Source organism: Ambystoma mexicanum, chromosome 6q (genome assembly GCF_040938575.1).
Source record: "Ambystoma mexicanum isolate Mex_15411 chromosome 6q, UKY_AmexF1_1, whole genome shotgun sequence".
Classification (NCBI taxonomy): domain Eukaryota; kingdom Metazoa; phylum Chordata; class Amphibia; order Caudata; family Ambystomatidae; genus Ambystoma; species Ambystoma mexicanum.
This window is the reverse complement of record NC_090937.1, coordinates 920399641-920417649: the sequence shown is the minus strand read 5'-3', so window position 1 is coordinate 920417649 and position 18009 is coordinate 920399641. Positions and strand designations below refer to the sequence as shown.

Sequence of the window (18009 nt, the reverse complement as noted above, 5' to 3'; positions counted from 1 at the left end):
ATAGTGAACGTCACTTGCAGCACTTTTGTTATTGGATCAAATTGATCACTCTTAGCTACCTCCCCCGCCTTCTTTAGGTTACGGGGTGTTGGTGCCGTATAAGATTCAATAGAGCTGATAGAGGAGTCTGAGGTGTCTGGAAACATCACTGGAGACCTAGACAGATTATGGTGGGAGCCTTCATTTAAATGGCTAATATTATGTGCATCTATGTCAGTAGCCACTTGCTCTTCTCCAGTTTGAGGCACTGGCAGTCCTACTGGTAATACCTCATCGGACTCACCTAGGTCACCTGCGTTTATCAACATTACACTGTCCGACGGTGAGGGATGCACAACTGCGGCTAGTTCTTTTATTGAGGCAGCTGCCGGATTACTTATTTCTGTAAGGCTTGGAACAGTCGCCTTTGTTAATATTGAGTGGGGCGCCGTTGTTACAGCAGATTTACACATCACCGTTGCCGAATTTGGGTGTGACTTCTGTGCTATTGGGGACTCTTTACAGTATTTATGAATGTCCGCCATAACCTCCATCTTAGAAAGAGGCTTCTTTGTCTTTGGCATACATTTTGTATTAGGCGTAGAACTCGTTGCCTTGAACAGGGGTCTTTGGCTAGTACGAGCTAGAGAGCATGAATTTAATAGATTATTCTGAAGAATATTTGTGGGTGGCATACCTGTTTTGAGCGTCGGAAGTATACGTTGCATTGTACTCCTAACCTTTACAATAGGCACAAATCAAAATAATTGCAGAAAAAATAATAAAAAAGATAAAAATAGAAATATAGGAAAAATCTAATTCAAGGTTAAAGGAAAACAGAAAATGATAAGTAGATCAAACGAAGGGCCTGAGCAGCCCTCCAGCAGCCCAAGACAGCCGCAGACTACCCTTATACAGTAATGCTTTCAAAAAGATTTCCGTATGCAACAATTAGATTAGTGATAAACAGAGAATAGCATATAAAGTAGTCAATAGGGTAGTAAACACTAATATATAAAATATTGCACTGATACCAAAAACAACATCAGCAAGTCTAAAACTGCCCCGTAAGCACTGTTATAATTAGAAATAGCAAATTGAAATGGATCTCTGCGTGTAAAAATAGCAAATTGTGATAGCAAATATAGTCTAAAATAAATTGGTGTTAAAAATGTCCTTTTAACAGAACGGGATCAAGTTAAAATAACTCCATTCTTCCATAGAGGTTGTTAAAGCACTCAGTCACAGGTTAGAGAACGCCCGACAGTTTATGGAGCTGCCAGAGTCCGACTCTCCACCCCTAACCCTTGAAAAGCTGGTATAAAGGTGTATACAACTCTCGAACCTGGACCAATCTACTCACAGGTCACAGCCAAACAGCACAACAGCAGTTCCAGCCCTTACTGCTTCCAGGGCTTAACGCCACAAGGGTGGCTGGGCGCTGATTTTCAGGACGAGTCCTGTCACGTGATAGGTCACGTGTCGCGCTGAAGCTCCGCCCCCTGGAGGAAGCGGCGAGCAGCAAGAGCAAAACTCGCAATGCTGCTTCAGAGAAAAACTTGTTGTGCACTGGAACGAATGTTCAAAGGCCAAAAGCACCGTCACAATATCCAGGAAAACGCCGCTCAGGTGGCTGGGTGCTGGTTTTCAGGACGAGTCCTGTCACGTGATAGGTCACGTGTCTCGCCGAAGCTCCGCCCCCTGGAGGAAGCGGCGAGCAGCAAGAGCAAAGCTCGCAATGCTGCTTCAGAGAAAAACTTGTTGTGCACTGGAACGAATGTTCAAAGGCCAAAAGCACCGTCACAATATCCAGGAAAAACCTGCTTCATGTCTTGCTGAACTGCAGAATTGCTTACACACTGCTCGCACACCTCTCACACTGCATGCAGCAATGATGGTTTTGAAGGGGATACCCCCTTGCAATAGACACTGACGATAAACTCCTTTCCACTCACGGAAGGGTCCAACATTGCAGAACACTACAGAACTGCCTGCACACTGCTCACACACTCTCTTGTGGTTTTCTCCTGCAAGGGTGCACTTACTCCAATACGGGGTCCCATCAACAGCCTGCACAATCTGGGAGAAGTGTCCTACTCCAAAGAAGAGATAGGCCTTCTGGCAACACAGCTCCTTTGAACATCTACAAGTTGTGCACAGGGACTGGTCGCTGTAGATCGGCGTCGCACCCTAGGATGAGTCTGGGATCACGTTGGAGTCACCAAATTGAAAGGAAGGTAACCCAATAACAGAACGGAATAATAATGCAAAATGCCAAATAAGCACTGCACCTATTTACAAGAGAAAACACAGTTTATTACATACAAATAGGTCTCAGACAGTCCCGTAGTACCGAACTGACACAGAGCTTGCTGACTTTTCAAAGGGTTACATCTTTTACAGGCTGCTAAGCCAAAATTAACAATACTAACATAATAATGAATTACAACATAATCCCTCTGTCTTCCTTGGTTGCCACCTATATAACATGCTAATGACCCTCTATACTCCCTGGACCAATTGACCATATCTTTTCTAAGGCGATTCCTCTATACACATGGTTTATGACATTGTAACTATTATCTCCAGGAATGGTGTTTTTACCTTATTGACATACCAATAAACCGTAACCGTCACGTGATGTGCAACCCTCCAGCCCAGACATGATCAAAGTAAACTGGTGAGTTCAACTCTGCATTAATAGACAATGGGCATTCTCATTATACAAGATGTCGCGGCTCACACAAGTTGCCTCCCTGCCCTTATACATAATTTATTGGCATCAACTCTGCTCCTCCCATTCCAAATCACTGAATGTCCAGACACGGCTCTGCCCTTATCTCTTTCCAATCCCAAGTGCCCAGTCATGACATGACTGGGGCACCACAATTGAGTTTGAATTTCAGGAATGTATTTGCTTTTGTTTGTGTTTCTACTTGTTCATATGAGATGGCTGCTCATTGGGGAGGACAGCAGTTCTCTAAATCTTCACCTTGCCCATTGGCATCACAAAACCTTATGCCAAGTTCACATGAATTGGTCCTTCAAAGGGTACATCCCTACTAGTTCTTCCTGCAGCTCACATTCGGTTCCCTCCCCATTCAGGCTCTGCAGCTGGATACAATTGAGAGTTTATCTGTGCCTCGAAACTCAGCTTCTCTCCTGGAGAATGGAAAAGGGAATTTGTTTTTGGAGCTGAGCTACTCAGATCTACAGCTTCTCATCAGGGCCTGCATTCTAATCTATTCAGAGTGTACTAGGCTTTAACATCCAAAATGGTGATGCTTCTGCCATTTTAACACGCTGACCTCACTTTTACCACAGTACCTATCTGCCTCCATCTTCCACTTATTTCAGCTCTTCCCACACACCTCACTACGTACCATCATTTGGATTACACCTACTAAACACAGGGCCTATACTACTGCCCTATCTATATCCTATGCAACCGCAACTGTAATACATGTTTTCTCTTTCTGTGTTGCACAGGTGAGCTTCTAATATGTGTCAAATGTAACTAAAAACAATACACACTTCTCCTGGTAAGCAAACCTCTGTCTTTTCCCAAAATATTTCAGGTTTTTCTCAGTCTGAACCTTGGTGCCTGGCTGTGATGCTGTGTGTGCATACCTACAATAGTGGACATTAATTATGCATGGGATTCCTTACACTGCTTTCCGGTCAAATTGATTGCAATGACTCTGCTTTGGATCACCGTTGGCGATGACCTGCTATTCTTTGTCTGCACTCCCACTGGCCTACAAAGAAAGTTGGTTGTGTTGAATTGCTATGCTTTAGAGAACAAGCTTTTGGTCAAATGTAATACGTCCAAGGTCATTAATTTCACCAATAAAAGATCTTCAAAAGGCATGTATTGTACTATTGGTGTTTTTAAATTGGAAAAGAACACCACAGTGAAAATATTTGGCATTTATCACAAGCGGTTCTTCCTCTTCATAATCAACTAAGGAGACCTTGATAACGAGGACGTCCCATTTGTCCACTCAATTGCAATTGAAAACGATTTATCTGACCATATGCACATTTTCTATTCTACCAGCAAGTTACTGTACGACGTGGATGTTGTTCTCCGTGATGCGGGTCCTTTTCTCAACACCCTTGAACATATTATGTGGAATAAAACAATTGGTTTATCCCCATCCATTCCAAAATTTGTAAAAAGAACACATTAGGGCTTATCTCCCTGGAGTTAATAGTTGGGTGGAAAAAGCACTCTCTTTTTGCCAAAATGATTAATCCACTGGCTAATTCTCTCATTGTTGATTTTAAGGAAGCTCTTGATGACAACCATATTCCCTCACTAGCCAAATGTATAGGAACTTTGGAAAAGTTGATGTTAGAGATTGGTTCATAAACAGGTACATTGATTACTAATCCCATTTAAGACAAGAAGAGATTAAATGAGAGAAATTGGAGGTTGATAATGGTGGACTAATTGAGTTCTTACTTTCCATACCTGGAATAATTCAAATGTATTTGATAAAAGGAGTCAGGTCTATCGCTATATATATTCAGATTCCACCGAAACTGCCCGTCGCCATGCACCACTGATCTGTAAATAGCATCATGGAAGAAAATTACCCCCACAGCTGCACCATGACATGTCCCATTGCCTCATACATGTCCCTAAAGCACTCACATTACTACAGAGCTATTGTAGGCCATGCCCCTTTTCCTCTATGACACACCCAATTTTATTTTGTCACCTACATTTGTGCCACACTACTCTATGTCCTGTCCAATTGGCTGCCTCTCCCCGTAGCTGTGCGTCTAGGAGCTGTGCTTGGTTGCTGAGCAGTGAGGAGAAAATCACAAAAACCCAATCATCGAGACCGACCAGACCTGCCTATGCTCATCGCTTCCTCATGCCCAAATGTAAATGAGCTAAAGCTGGTGGCTCAAGCTTCTCGTCATTGCAGTTAAACTTTGGAACACTCTCCCAGAGGCTCTGAGAACAGAGCAGTCTTAATGGGCATTCTGCAAGCTCCTGAAAACCTGGCTCTTCAATAAGAACGCCTCTGCATCCGTCCACCACCTGACACCTCTCTGACAATTTAAAAACCTCGATCATGCAACTTGTAATGTAACAGTGCACTGCATAACCTGAACTGAAACAGCGCATTGATGCCCATGGGTTTAGCATGCTTTATACATGTAAAAATAAATAAATAAATAAATAAATGCATTGCCCTCTGACTGGTATCGTACCAAAACCTATTACTCATGGAATTGTCCTATGGCAAACACATTGACAATGAACTTTCCCAAGCCATGTCAAATTTCCCAATCCAGCTCTCATTGCATTGTAACTGCCCCATTCCATATCCCATTGCCAGTGAACTGGCCCATAGTACTGTGCATGCACCCATAGTGGCTCCATTTGTGTAAGCGTTTTCTGCAGATGTGTAGAAGACAATCACAAAAAAAACTCCACAGACATCTATGTGACCCAATCCTGGATCCCAAGAATCCCAGGACCAGAGGAAGCAAAAAGGAGGAAACCCCCCATAGTATGATGGCAGCCTGAAGCTCCCACCACTGACCTAAGGAATACATCATTCTGCTTTAAGAGGACAAGGTGAGACATTTTTAAAAGCATGTGTGAGCGAAATAAAACACATCTTTCCTTGGTTACATTGCCAAGAGAAACATTTCCTCTTGCGATTCATCATCACACAGTCCATAGGCGCCCCACAGGTGCACAGTTGCTCACCAACAAAGAAAGACCTACTCACATTCTATGTCGGAGAAGAAGAAATAAAGAAAGCCATTCTCCAGCACAGGAGAACACCATAGGAGTTATGATTGTCATACAACGAAGAAGGTAGAATTGTACAAAACAGTTTCCCTTGCACACCTGAGAGTTTTCTCACTTGTAGTTTTTGTGTCAGGCAAGAAAAGGGGCCTAAGGTACAGCATGCAATGGATCCAGAGCTTGACAGGGGAGAGGAAAAGTACACCCACGTGACAAGGAGCGCTCTGGGACTCTAATTTATGCTCCAGCAAACAGCAATTCCAACCACCTGAGACCACGCATAAGGCCCAATATGCCAGGTGAAACCAACGTCCCTAAGCACCATGCTGTGGCTTGCCTTTCCTTCTACTCTGCTCAGTATGCAGGTGATGTCATGAGTGCCTGGATGTGGAATTTTGGATGAATGTTCTCTGCTGACTGTTCCCTGAATGACAGTTGATGAGAATCTGGCTGAGAGAGAAGGTGACCGGTGGATCTGTCCCAGTGTACCTGCCTTGTAACTTGTAACCTTTATCCTATGTAACCTGCAACCAAGTAAAGAGGATTTCCTTCTGTACCAGAGGTGACTGTGTCATCTGTGTAGAGGAGGTATCATGTTGACACACCACTCAAGGGAAGGCTTTAAGAACCAGCAAGTCCAGACAAACAGAGTCAACCGTTGGGTGAGCTGGCATCACAGAGGCAGCAGACCTTCAGAGGGTCTGTCCTGGGGATCTCAAGTGTAGAGCAACGTGGTGCAGACCAGGAAGGAGGACTCTGTACTTTTCCTGTGTTCCCTGGGTGAATGTTCTGTGAGAATGTTGGGTGCGTGAAGTGGAATGCGTTGTGCGGTGCGTGGAGCCTGTAAGAGTGAAGGAAATGTTCCATAATGTGGTTAGGATCCAGGATGGTTCCATTTGGAACATGGATCAGTAAGTGGAGATGGGAAGGCCCGGATGTGAGCGTGAATGTGGGAACAGATGAGGGATGTGGCAGACGTTGGGTCTTTGAAGACTCTGGTTGTGCTGAGAATGAGAGTCCCATGACAATGGTTAATCTGGGTGAGGAGAGGATGTCTGAGGAGCTAGCTGTTCATTCCAAGGAGACTGTTGTTTTGAGGGGAAGGGTGAGCAAGTCTCCCATTTGGTCAAAGGACTGTTTTATGAAATGACTAATGTTTAGGAACGTAGACATTTTTTGGTCTTCTGCTTTGATTGTTGCTGTGTGTTTCTGTTATTTACTCATTGTTCCAATGTTGGTGTCTATTATTTGTGTTTGTTTTGCTGGAGTTTGGTGGGAGGGATGTGTATAGTGTTCCTGTGCTCCATGTGGGAATGTTCTGTGAGACTGCTGGGTGCGTGAAGTGGAATGAATGTGTGGTGCGTGGAGTTGAAGTGAGAGTGTTGGCGTGATCACGGGGTCGTTGGCGCGTGCGTAAGAAAGCTAGTTACCACAGCTGGCTTCATCTTCTGATTGGAAAGCCCTTCAGAGACTGGTGTGTGGCAAGGGGAAGGAAGTGTGGGCGAGGGAAGAAGGAGAGATGTAGCGGGAGGGATAGAGGAGCAGATACGTTAGAGGGGAGAGAGATTGTATGGGAGCATAGGAAGAGAGACACCACCTGGGCATGAACAACAATTAGCATCCTCTAGGAAGAGTAGGGGAGGAATATTGCGCAAGGGAGGGACAACACCTGGGAGAGGAAGGAGGGAGAAGTTGGTGAACATAGAGACATCAAGTCCGAGAGGCAGGAGAGAGACCTTGTTAGAGAGAAGAAGGGGGAGATGCCACATTGAAGAAGGAGGAAGATACTGTTTGTTTGAGAGAGACAAGAAGGGGAAACCATCTTGGATTGAAAGTAAGGAGATATCAGTTTGGAGAGCAATGAGAGTGATACTACAAGGCGGAAAAGGAGAGGGGTGGGGGTCATCCTGGAGAAAACAAGCGAGTTATTTGGTGTAGAAAAAGAAGAGAGACCTCAACTTAAAGGAGGGTGGGAAGGAGACCGTATTGGAAACGTGTTTTTGGAAGAAGGTGGTGGAGGGGGGTATTGTTGTTTAGAGAATCCTTCTATATGACCTGTAGATACCAGGCCCAATCCCAGTGACATACAGTAGTGACTGCAGAATGGTTCCATGGTATCACTGAGAACCCGCCCCCTGTAATGCCACAACGCGGCTGCGTAGCTCGTGCACTAGAGCACGTTGCATGTGCGGGTGCGCCGTGCACTCTATATTTAGAACTCATAACGCTATAGTTAACATGTTGCGGCTTAAACGTACTGACTCAATGGGGAGGTAAGACGAACATGATGCTGCGTGTAAAAATCCTGAACACCGGCCACAACTTGTCACTCTAGTAAGAAAAGTCGCATCGACAAAGTGCCATTTTGCATTTGGTATAGCGGAAAGCTCCTCGTGCCATCCACAGAGGGGTGCATCGGTGGACTGTGTCATCGTTTCGTATCCCTTTTAGGAAACAAGCATGAGCTAAAATGAAAACAACGCATGCTTTGCTTTTTGGTTTTGATGTTGGTCAAATGTTATGCTGTCTACTCTGCGACATGATCATGAACTGATAGATTCCAGGTGTGGAAGTGCCAGCATCTATGGGAACGCGGCGTCCGCCACAACACAGTCCAGGTCCACCAACAGTGCAAAACGGGGCGGCGTTCTCCAGCCGCGAGACAGGTCTTTCTACCCGCCGGGGTCCTGCTTCCACAGTAAGTGAATAGCGGGCGAGGGGATGGGCGGCTCTTGTTCACAGCCCCATTAGACCCCACCTCCTCTCTGGGATTTCGAGCTGCAACTCTGCGGGAATGTGACAAGTGGGGTAGAGAGGACCCGGTTGCTGCCGGAGGATTTGCCGGACGCTCCTGCGCCCCAGGGAGCGCCTCTATTATCCACCTGCATATGCGCAACGTCTCTCCGCGGGAGCTGGGGGCTCCGAGCGCCGCGGACATGTCACCTCGCCGGAAAGCAACAGCCTGCTGAGAGAAGCCGGGGCTGCGGGCGTCTGCCGGCCGCTGTCCGCGGTGCTGAAGTGCAGCGCTCTCCGCCGCGAGCACATGCCATCGCTGGGAGCTGTCCCCCCAGGGTTCCCGCGAGTCGGCGATCGGCTGGGATTCATGCTTTGTGCGCTGGACCATGGCCCATCTTCGGAGCTTTCTAACCGCTGTCTTTGGATTTTATTTCTGGGAAGCAGCGCTGTTGCTCAGGTATGTGTGCCATGAATGAAGCATGCCTCTTGCATTAACAGAGCGTAGGCACGTGTGCCCAATAGAGCACGCACACGAGTGTACATTCCTCAAACAGGCATGTGTGTATGCACGAAACCTAAGCGCTTTTGTTTATTCCGGATCATGGGCAAAGGTTGAACTTTATTTCTATGATGACCAGTGCACCTGTGGTAGACGTACGCACCCTACCTTGGTGGGCGTTTTACCGTGAAATACATTGGCACCCCTTTCTCCCGTTCTTTTCCTGGTTCTAAGAGGAAACGTGCAACCACCAATTTGCCGGTGTTCTCTTGCATCCACGCCACTATACTAAACAAATTCGGAGCATAACCCCCCCACCGCCCCCTCCCCCTACTCTTATAATCCCCCCCCCCTTCCATCACTCTCCAGTAACTGCCACATTTATGTAAGGGCCAACTAAACACGATGCACCCGGGGCAGCGGCATTAATTCACTTCAAGGCGCAGTGTGGGGCGTTAATGCCAACTCCGTAGGGGGAACACGTGTGCTCTGAATGCGAAATGTGTGGGTCCGCGACCCAGGCTGCCAGCGTGCAGTAGTCTAGCAAAGCACCAGCATCCACGGTCAGAAGAACAATAGACGCAAACAGGGCGACGCCGAGCCACCGTAGGGACACGGGATGCATTCTAACTCACAAATGGGGGAGGTGCGGCGGTTTCTCCCAGCCCCCAGTGTTGCAAGAACGTATATTTTTGAAATCCTAGGCGACACACACGTGTTCTTGCGCACTGCCCCTGCCACTGAGTTAATGAACGTGATCTGCGCCTTCTTTTGATGCGTGTCATGGACTCTTGTCTGTCATTGCGGTACCAGGAGCACGTGCCGATGCCCGGGCCCACTGATATGTCTGGATAGGACCCAACACTACTGCAGCTCACTTACGAACACGAACTGACATAGAATGACGCAAACATGCCCCCGTCCCCGATGGACTCCCTTGCGTCTCTTCTGTTTCCCGCATTTTATCAACATTCTGACACTTCTGTTTCCTTTTCTCTATTTGTAAGCCGGCCCGTGTAGATAATCGAACCACGCTTTAACACACAGCCGCAACAATAAACCACCCTATCGCCGAAGGCTTTCACAGTGATGGGGACGCGCCGGGGTCCTGCGTCCTGGCGCAGTGATCTATTGCAAGTCTGTGCGTCGTTTGTCAAACACATTGGCGAGAAGCCGCCCCTGGGACTCCCACTGCGCTAGGAAGGCTCCCTTCGGCCCGGGAGAATGCCTCTTAGATCGATAGCACCGGGGTTGGCCTGATGAAAGAGCCATGGGCGCCAGGTTGCTCTAAACGCATTGGTCAATCGTTTTCGATTTTTCCGTAAAGCTATCTTAAAAGTGCAGGGACACTAGTGGCAATGCTCGCAGAAATAGCACGAGTAAAAACATATTCATTGAATTAGAAAACGATCGCAGCGGGAGGGGGTGACAGGCTAATGCCGAGATTTAGGTGGGCCAGGAAGGTCAGACGGAAGGGAGGGTCGTGTTGAAGACTCGGCGACGACTTGTTCAACCCCACTTTATTGCCAGGCTTTAATTAGATGTAACGACTCGTGGGGATCGTGGTTGCAAAGTATGTGGTTTGCAGCCACTAGTAGCAAGATGAGCCAACAGTCTCCCCCGAATGGCGCTGTCTCGAGGGGTCTGCTTCAGCAAACATGGCAACCTGCTTCAAGCTCTGACTGTTTCCCCGACAGTTTGGCACACATAGGACTGACACCAATACGGAGACATTAGGCGCTGCAAGCAGGACGGATGCACAGAATACGGTAATGGTGATATGTTAACAGGGCTCAAGTCCTCAAATCATAAAAAAGTGGGTGACTGTGACTTAGGCAATGGGAAGTGATGTCACAGACTGAACGTTTCCTAAAGTGAAATATAGACATTTCTTTCAGTTCTTCTTTCCTGACTGTAGACAGTACATAGGACAAATAAGTATTTGCCAAGAGAAAAGATGTCCCGGTAACCTTGCTGGCTAAACGACGCACACCCTTAATGTCTAATCAGTATGTTAGAAAGCATATCTGTACAGACAAATATCAATATAAGACATTGGGCCTCATTACAAGTGAGGCAGAATGGGTTAACGTGACCCACTAAAGGAGGAGGACCCGTTAAACCTGTTCCGCCTCATTACAAGCTCCCCTCGCGGGACCCGGTAGTAATGCCTGGTCAAACCAGGCATGCCGGGTCCCGCGAGGGGAAGAGGGAGCAAACAACGAGCCGCTCGTAATCGGCCTGTTTTTGGCTCCCTCGCCCATTCCCATTCAGCCCTATAGGGGCTGAAATGGGAATGGGGAAGGTCCAGGCCCGGGTTCCTGGAGGGAGGAATTACCGGGACCTCCGAACTCAGAATGGCCTGGTAATTCCCCATTCTGGGAACCCAGACCCAGACCCAATAAGTAATGCCTGGTCAAACCAGGCATGCTTACCGGGTCCCGCAAGCCCCTATAGGGGCTGAAATGGGAATGGGGAAGGTCCAGGCCCGGGTTCCTGGAAGGAGGAATTACCGGGACCTCCGACCTCAGAATGGCCCGGTAATTCCCCATTCTGGGAACCCAGACCCAGACCCAATAAGTAATGCCTGGTCAAACCAGGCATGCTTACCGTGTCCCGCGAGGGGAAGAGGGAGCAAACATGGAGCCGCTCGTAATCGGCCCGTTGTTGGCTCCCTCCCCCATTCCCATTCAGTCCTATAGGGGCTGAAATGGGAATGGGGAAGGTCCAGGCCCGGGTTCCTGGAGGGAGGAATTACCGGGACCTCCGAACTCAGAATGGCCCGGTAATTCCCCATTCTGGGAACCCAGACCCAGACCCAATTTTGGCGGCAGCCATGCCGCCAATAGCGGCATGGCTACTGCCAAAATCGTAATGAAGCCCATTCTGTAGCATTGTTATGAGCTGTTTAGGTGGTCTTATGGCTACATGCTTGACATTCCAGCTGTGCAACGCTTGGGTTCGAATCCAAGCCACAGCACTATTGACAACCAGGGTTGTATTGTTCCACCCTCTGAAAAATGTAGGAGTACACCACCCACACACGTGGTCCAATGAGTAAATCCCTGGGTGTTAAGCCAGAACTCATTAGGATATCAGTGCTAGATTGAGTGTTTCGCATGGTGTAGCCACGCCCCTGCTCAATGGGGTGTTGCTTCAGTCCGCCAAAAGTAGATTGTCTTATAAGTTCATGCAATAACATACATTGGAGAGTTTACTTTTCGCTAGCATTCACCCAAGCTTACAGCAACTGCAATAGTCCCGGTTGTCAATCTGTAGCATGTTCACGCGTGGGAACAATGCGCCCTATTTATAAGAATGAAGCAAGGACATTCTTCAAACTGGATTCCATGTTTTATGAGTTGAAGAAACTACTTTCCTTGGAAATCAAAAGAGTTCATTCATTGTTCTGTGTGGCCAGGCCTCTCTCAGGATTAATGGCCTCTCAACCTGCTTTAATGCAAAGAAGGTGCCAGTTGCTCTGTGCCGGGTTCTCGCTGCAAATGTCCGCATTCACTCAGAGTGGGGAAGATAAAAGAAGGGCTAGAGTGGTATAGAGCATGGCCAAAATAGGGTCATGATTTGCATTTGACATTTCCCTATGATCATTTCATATGATTTATGTTCTTTCCTGTGGGTAGACTGGTATGGTGGGAATATGCAGAGGCAGGAATGCTGAGGGTCAGTGCACTGTCGGACCATGTAGAATGCTCAGCATCGTGCATTGCACCATCACAGGAATGCAAGATGATGATGCAGAAGGGTCGTTAACTAATACGGCAGGCATTGCAATCTAGAAGCAAGTGCTCAACCTCAGGGATTTGTAAACCGAGGGGTTGCAAGTGACATCACAGACAATAAGGGCAAACATGAATGTTCCTATAATGTCCCTTAGAACTCAGAGGTGGAAGAGACCCTGAGGATGATCACTACCTTATCTATAATTTGGTGCTGGTATATTCCCCCCTGCATTCCTATCCCACCCCTTAGACTTCTCTATAAACCGTTATTCCTTGGCATAGAGGGTAGTAGCGTGTGAGTGTACATAACATCAGGGAACATTACTGGTGTCCTATTACCTTTTTCCACCTTCCTCAGGTGTCTTCCTTCTCGGTCTGAAACACCCAAAATACTTGACCTGCTGCCCCTTCCCACACCTTCTTCCTCTGAATTCCCATCCCACTCTCTAGAAAAGTAAAGAAATAACATGGCGACTTGACGCCCATCCAAACATGCCTACCACCAAGCTCAGCAATGTTCTTTGACATGATGGGACCTGTGGTTCTTTTACAGTGTAAGACCTGTGCCCCTGCTCTGTCAAGCAGTTGTGCCATGATTGCTGTTGGCTTGTCAGTCTGACAGGTCTCCTGAAGAATGACACAAAGCCAAATGGACAGGTTAGATTAGATTTCATTAATATCATTTTCGGTGTAACTAACCTTTCACACAGCACATTTTAGATGCAACTTTATGATCCCAAACTATTTTAAAAAGCCTAAAAAAGTAAAGGAAAAAAAATAGCAAAATGCCTCTTTTAGTTGTCTTTGTTTTAGAGTTTTATAATTCATAAAATTATAGAGCTTCATCATGATCTTTAACTCCCCACATCACAGTTTCTGTGCGGTATGACTGCAAAATACACTTATGTTATAGTTCTCTGGAACAGCTCGCCCATTCCAGTTGACTTCTCTGTATTCTTTTATCGGTCACCTATAGACACCTGGACATCCTTGCCTGAACACCAGAAAATGAGTCTGCAATTGAAAAAGCAAATGCCTTTGGCTCTCAAGATCGGCTAGATGGGTCTTCTTCTCAACTTCTTCTGGAATGGACATAATAGGAAGACACGTGTGAGAGATTTTTGGTGTGAGTCACAGTGATTGCAGCCTAATGAAGCTAACATGTCAGTCCACATCTTGGATCCATTTAAGGTTGGGTCTTGACATTGCCTTCAATTGCTCCCTTGAAAAATCTTCTATTTGGGATGGTTGTCTGCCAGTTTTTTTTTCCCTGGGCACTCCCTCTGATTTTCTCATGATCCACCAGAAGTAAGGGTATTTGAAGATTTTAACTCTACCAATTCAGGAAGGAAAGAACCAGAAGACAGGCCTTCACTGTCTACACCCCAAGTATCTGGAATTAACTCCCTGTCAACACCAGACTCACTCCTTATCTTCTATATTTCTGGAAGGAGCAAATAACCCTCCTCCTCAAGAAATGGCTCCTCCCTAAAACCTAGGTCCACATACGCTCCACTGTACATCTATCATGAGACTGGGTGATTTGCTCGCCCCTGTGGGTCCTCCCCTGATTGATTGTAGATCCCTTGCTGTCAAATTACACACCCACCCATCCCCTAGTGTTTACTAACCGCTCCCTTGTAACTGTGCTTCCCTCACTGTGTACTTACCCCATTTTAATTGTAAAGTGCTTGATTCCATCCTGAAGCTAGTTCTGTGCTCAATAAAAAACCTAATAATAGTAATAATAATAATAATAATGATTATAACAATAATAATAATACATACATACATACATACAATTGTTTAAGTTCCTCTATTCACTGGGTAGGCTGTTTGTGTTTGCAGCCACGTCAATGTGGCATACTTTAAGTAGGGATTCTGGAACGTTTATCGAGAGCGGTGGAGGCATACTGCCTCTTCTTGTTCCTTTCAGACCATGTCAACCATATCAAAGCCTTGTGACAAATACTGCTTTAAAATGCATCTTACTTGAGCTGTTTTGATCTTTGAGAAAGTGGAATCGAAATTAAGTCTAGTTACAAGGCAACTGTTGAGTAGCCATTTGGTCGCTTTAAGAAGTGCAAAGAAAGAAGATCAATGCTGTGTTAGCCCAGTTTTAAAATCACTTGAGATGCAGGCTTTGATGCCTTTCATTAGACTAAACGAAAATACTATGGAGAGATGGAACAAAGCATTATCTTACGAAGTCCCACAGACTGCAGTCTGAAGTGATAGGTAAAGATAAAGCCACAATGCTGTTTGTTCATAAATGAAAACAAATTAATAGCGTTTGAAACTTCATTGGCTCAAAGAACAGTATGCCTGGAATGTGGGTGTGAAAACTGCTGTCCTATCCAAAAGGCCATAAAAACCTCTATCTGAAGGGTACATTTAACACAAAAAAAATCTTTTTCACACATAACGGTTAATTTATGTTTATGTTTATTGGCCCTCATTACGATACTGGCGCTAAACCATGGCGCTATTAGCACCATGGTTGGTGCCGGTATCGTAACGAGTCCGCCAATGTTCAATGGGGAATTACCACCCCATTCCAAGGTTGGCGATTCGGTAATTTCCCATTGAACATTGGCCCTTCCCCATTCCCATTTTTGCCCCATAGGGCTCAATGGGACTGGGGAAGCCGCTAAGTACGGTGCCGCAAATTGCGGTACCGTATTTAGCACCAAGGTCCCTTTGCGGGTCCCTACTTTAACGGCTGGTCTAGACCAGCCGTTCAGGTCGGGTCCCGCAAAGGGACCTCGTAGTAAGGTGCTAATGGGTTAACGGCGCCGCAGCCTTTTACTGCGCCGTTAACCCATTAGCGCCAGGGTCGTAATGAGGCCCATTGAGTTTATATAGCGCTTTACACCAAAGCACTTTACAGAATAACAACAGATACAGTAATGAATGAAGCATAATTTACAAACGTGAAACAAATCAGTGGAACAGTATCTAGAACAATTTACTCAGAGGGGGGAGGAGGAAGGGGTTGGGGGGAACCCCCAGGTGATCTCCTACACACTATGGTGGTTGCAGTGTCCAATATGAGGTCAACAGGAGGAGGGGGAGAGAGATTTACACTCAGGCAGTGTTAAAGTGGGCCAGGTGGTTTCCTAAAATTACTGATGTGAAGCTTAAAAGGTGTATTTAAATGCAAGGTTCAAAACGCATAATTAAAAAACAGGGTCAGTATTGTTTTTTCCTCAGTCTCTAAAATGTGCCCTGCAGCCTCTATGTAGTGGCAGAGCATTTCTGTGATTTCAAAACAGCTACTACACTTTCCTGGCTGGTATGCAATATGAAACTACAAAATATGCTCTTGAGGTTTAATCGGTGCAGTCTCCAAACTTAATTCACTGTGCTTCAAGCGTCACACACGTTTCCTCGTTTGCATGCAGTGTGACAAATGTGAAATATGTTACACATATTTGTTTGGTGCAGTTTCTGCTTTTGTCTCAGTGTGTCCCTTGCTTGGTAATGGGTGACACCCCTTTGAGTTTAGACAACCAAGATTTCTGTTGCCGGTGTCCTGGACCCACACCCATTAGTGGTCCTGAGCAGTACTTTATAACAAATGGTGGTGAGAAATGGTACCAGAGGGAGGCTTCTCAGTTGTTTGTTTGAAATTAGGGAGCTTCTTTGACAATGTCTCTCAGCTCATCATCCATGCTGAATATTGGCTGAAGATCCTTACAATCTTTTTCACTTGTATTAGTACTGGATGGTAGGCGACAAGCAAAGGAATTTATTCTGTGTCTCTGCTGTCTCTGTATTGTAGCAGGTTGTCTGTAGGTATTTCCAATACACGGTCAAATTCCCTGCCTATGACAAATTCCCAGAAGCCACAAACAACTATGCCTAATTTTCTTAGATCTTTGCTTAATGCCCATATTTCTGAACTATACCTCGTTATCCCTCCACATTTTGTGAAAAGACATCCTTCAATGTGTTGCATAATTTGTATCCAAATGTAACCTTGTATCTTTTTATACTTCATCCTGTTGACTCCAACTTTTCACAGATTGGTTAAGACTGGATATGTAGCTCAGGGATGCAAAGATGATGATCTCAATGAAAGGAAACGCCTATGCTTGTTTGCGCGTGTCTTTCCTAATTATACAGCCTGTTGGTTTCAATGGTACTGCGGCCAAACCCCAGGTCTCCTCTGCTTTCATCAGTTTTAAAGAGGCAGGGGAAGCTTCAAAAATAAAGTCATTCATTACTATGACATCCCACCATTGAAATACGATTTTGGGTTTCCAAGAAATGCATTTTGTATTCTGTATTCTGTAGAAAGGTCTTGACAGTTTGAATCCACTCCAGTGGTCTTTTAGTCTTTTTCACATGATGATATACTTCTTACTTAGTAGGTTTTTTGTGTGCCACACATTAGTATTGATGAAACACAATTTTGAAGAATAAGCAGCTTTTTTTCACAGCTGGTCTACTGGGTACAGTCAATTCGAGCCTAGGCAACGCGAGGGAATACTATGTTCACGGAAAGAATTTTGGGATTAATCCCACGTCAAAGAATACTTCTGATTTAATGAGCAAGAAGAGGCAAATCATATTGGCACCAGTCTTAGTTGAATATATATTTTGGAGTACTAGCCCAGATTTGAGAAAGGCTCTGCTGAGCCGAAACACATGTTATCATCAAGGGCACCTTTTTGAGCTAACAGTCAATAAAGTACAGTAATTTTGAATAACTGGGTCTCCTTACATAAACAATTTTGAAGAATGTTTGTTGTGCATCCCCGAATTTATGACAGTGAGTGAAGTTCCCTTTGTAGTGAAACACTGCAACCAAAATCACCTCTATGTCCATCATGATTGATATTTATATTGTTTAGTTTTTCCTCTAAATTCCAACCTTATTATCAGGTTAAGGCGGGGCTGGTGTTGTTTTTGAAATTCATGAGATTTAGATAACCAGGAAGTATGGGTAGAATAAAAGAACATTTCAAAAGAGGGACACACAATTGCACCTCTTCCTGATTTGATTTTGTGTTTTGCCAAATACTGCAAACCCATTGCTTGGAGGCATTTGAAGACTGAGAGGGAGGGCGTAGTTACAAAGCCAGGTCAGATTTAGAGACATTTAAGGGTTTTTATGGCCCATCTAAAAGCCACCATAACAAGAATCCTGCAAATATTCAAAGGTAAGTCATGCCAACATGTTGGGGGCAGTGTAGAAAATCTTCTGTCACCTCTACCCTTTGACGCATATGCGGGTATGGTCAAAAGTAGTTGAAAGGAGGAGTGGAGCGATC

At 45.6% G+C, this 18009-nt stretch overlaps 1 protein-coding gene across 1 annotated transcript in view; it reads left to right on the top strand.

Annotated features, from left to right (window-relative positions):
- The first annotated feature begins 7938 nt into the window (after nt 1–7938).
- The window catches only part of GLRA3 (glycine receptor alpha 3), a 1169276-nt gene continuing 1159205 nt past the window's right edge, over nt 7939–18009 (top strand). Inside the window, exon 1 of the mRNA XM_069631437.1 lies at nt 7939–8948. Coding sequence (XP_069487538.1) covers nt 8878–8948 — 71 coding nt within the window. The 5' untranslated portion in view covers nt 7939–8877. The remainder of the gene's footprint in view (nt 8949–18009) is intronic.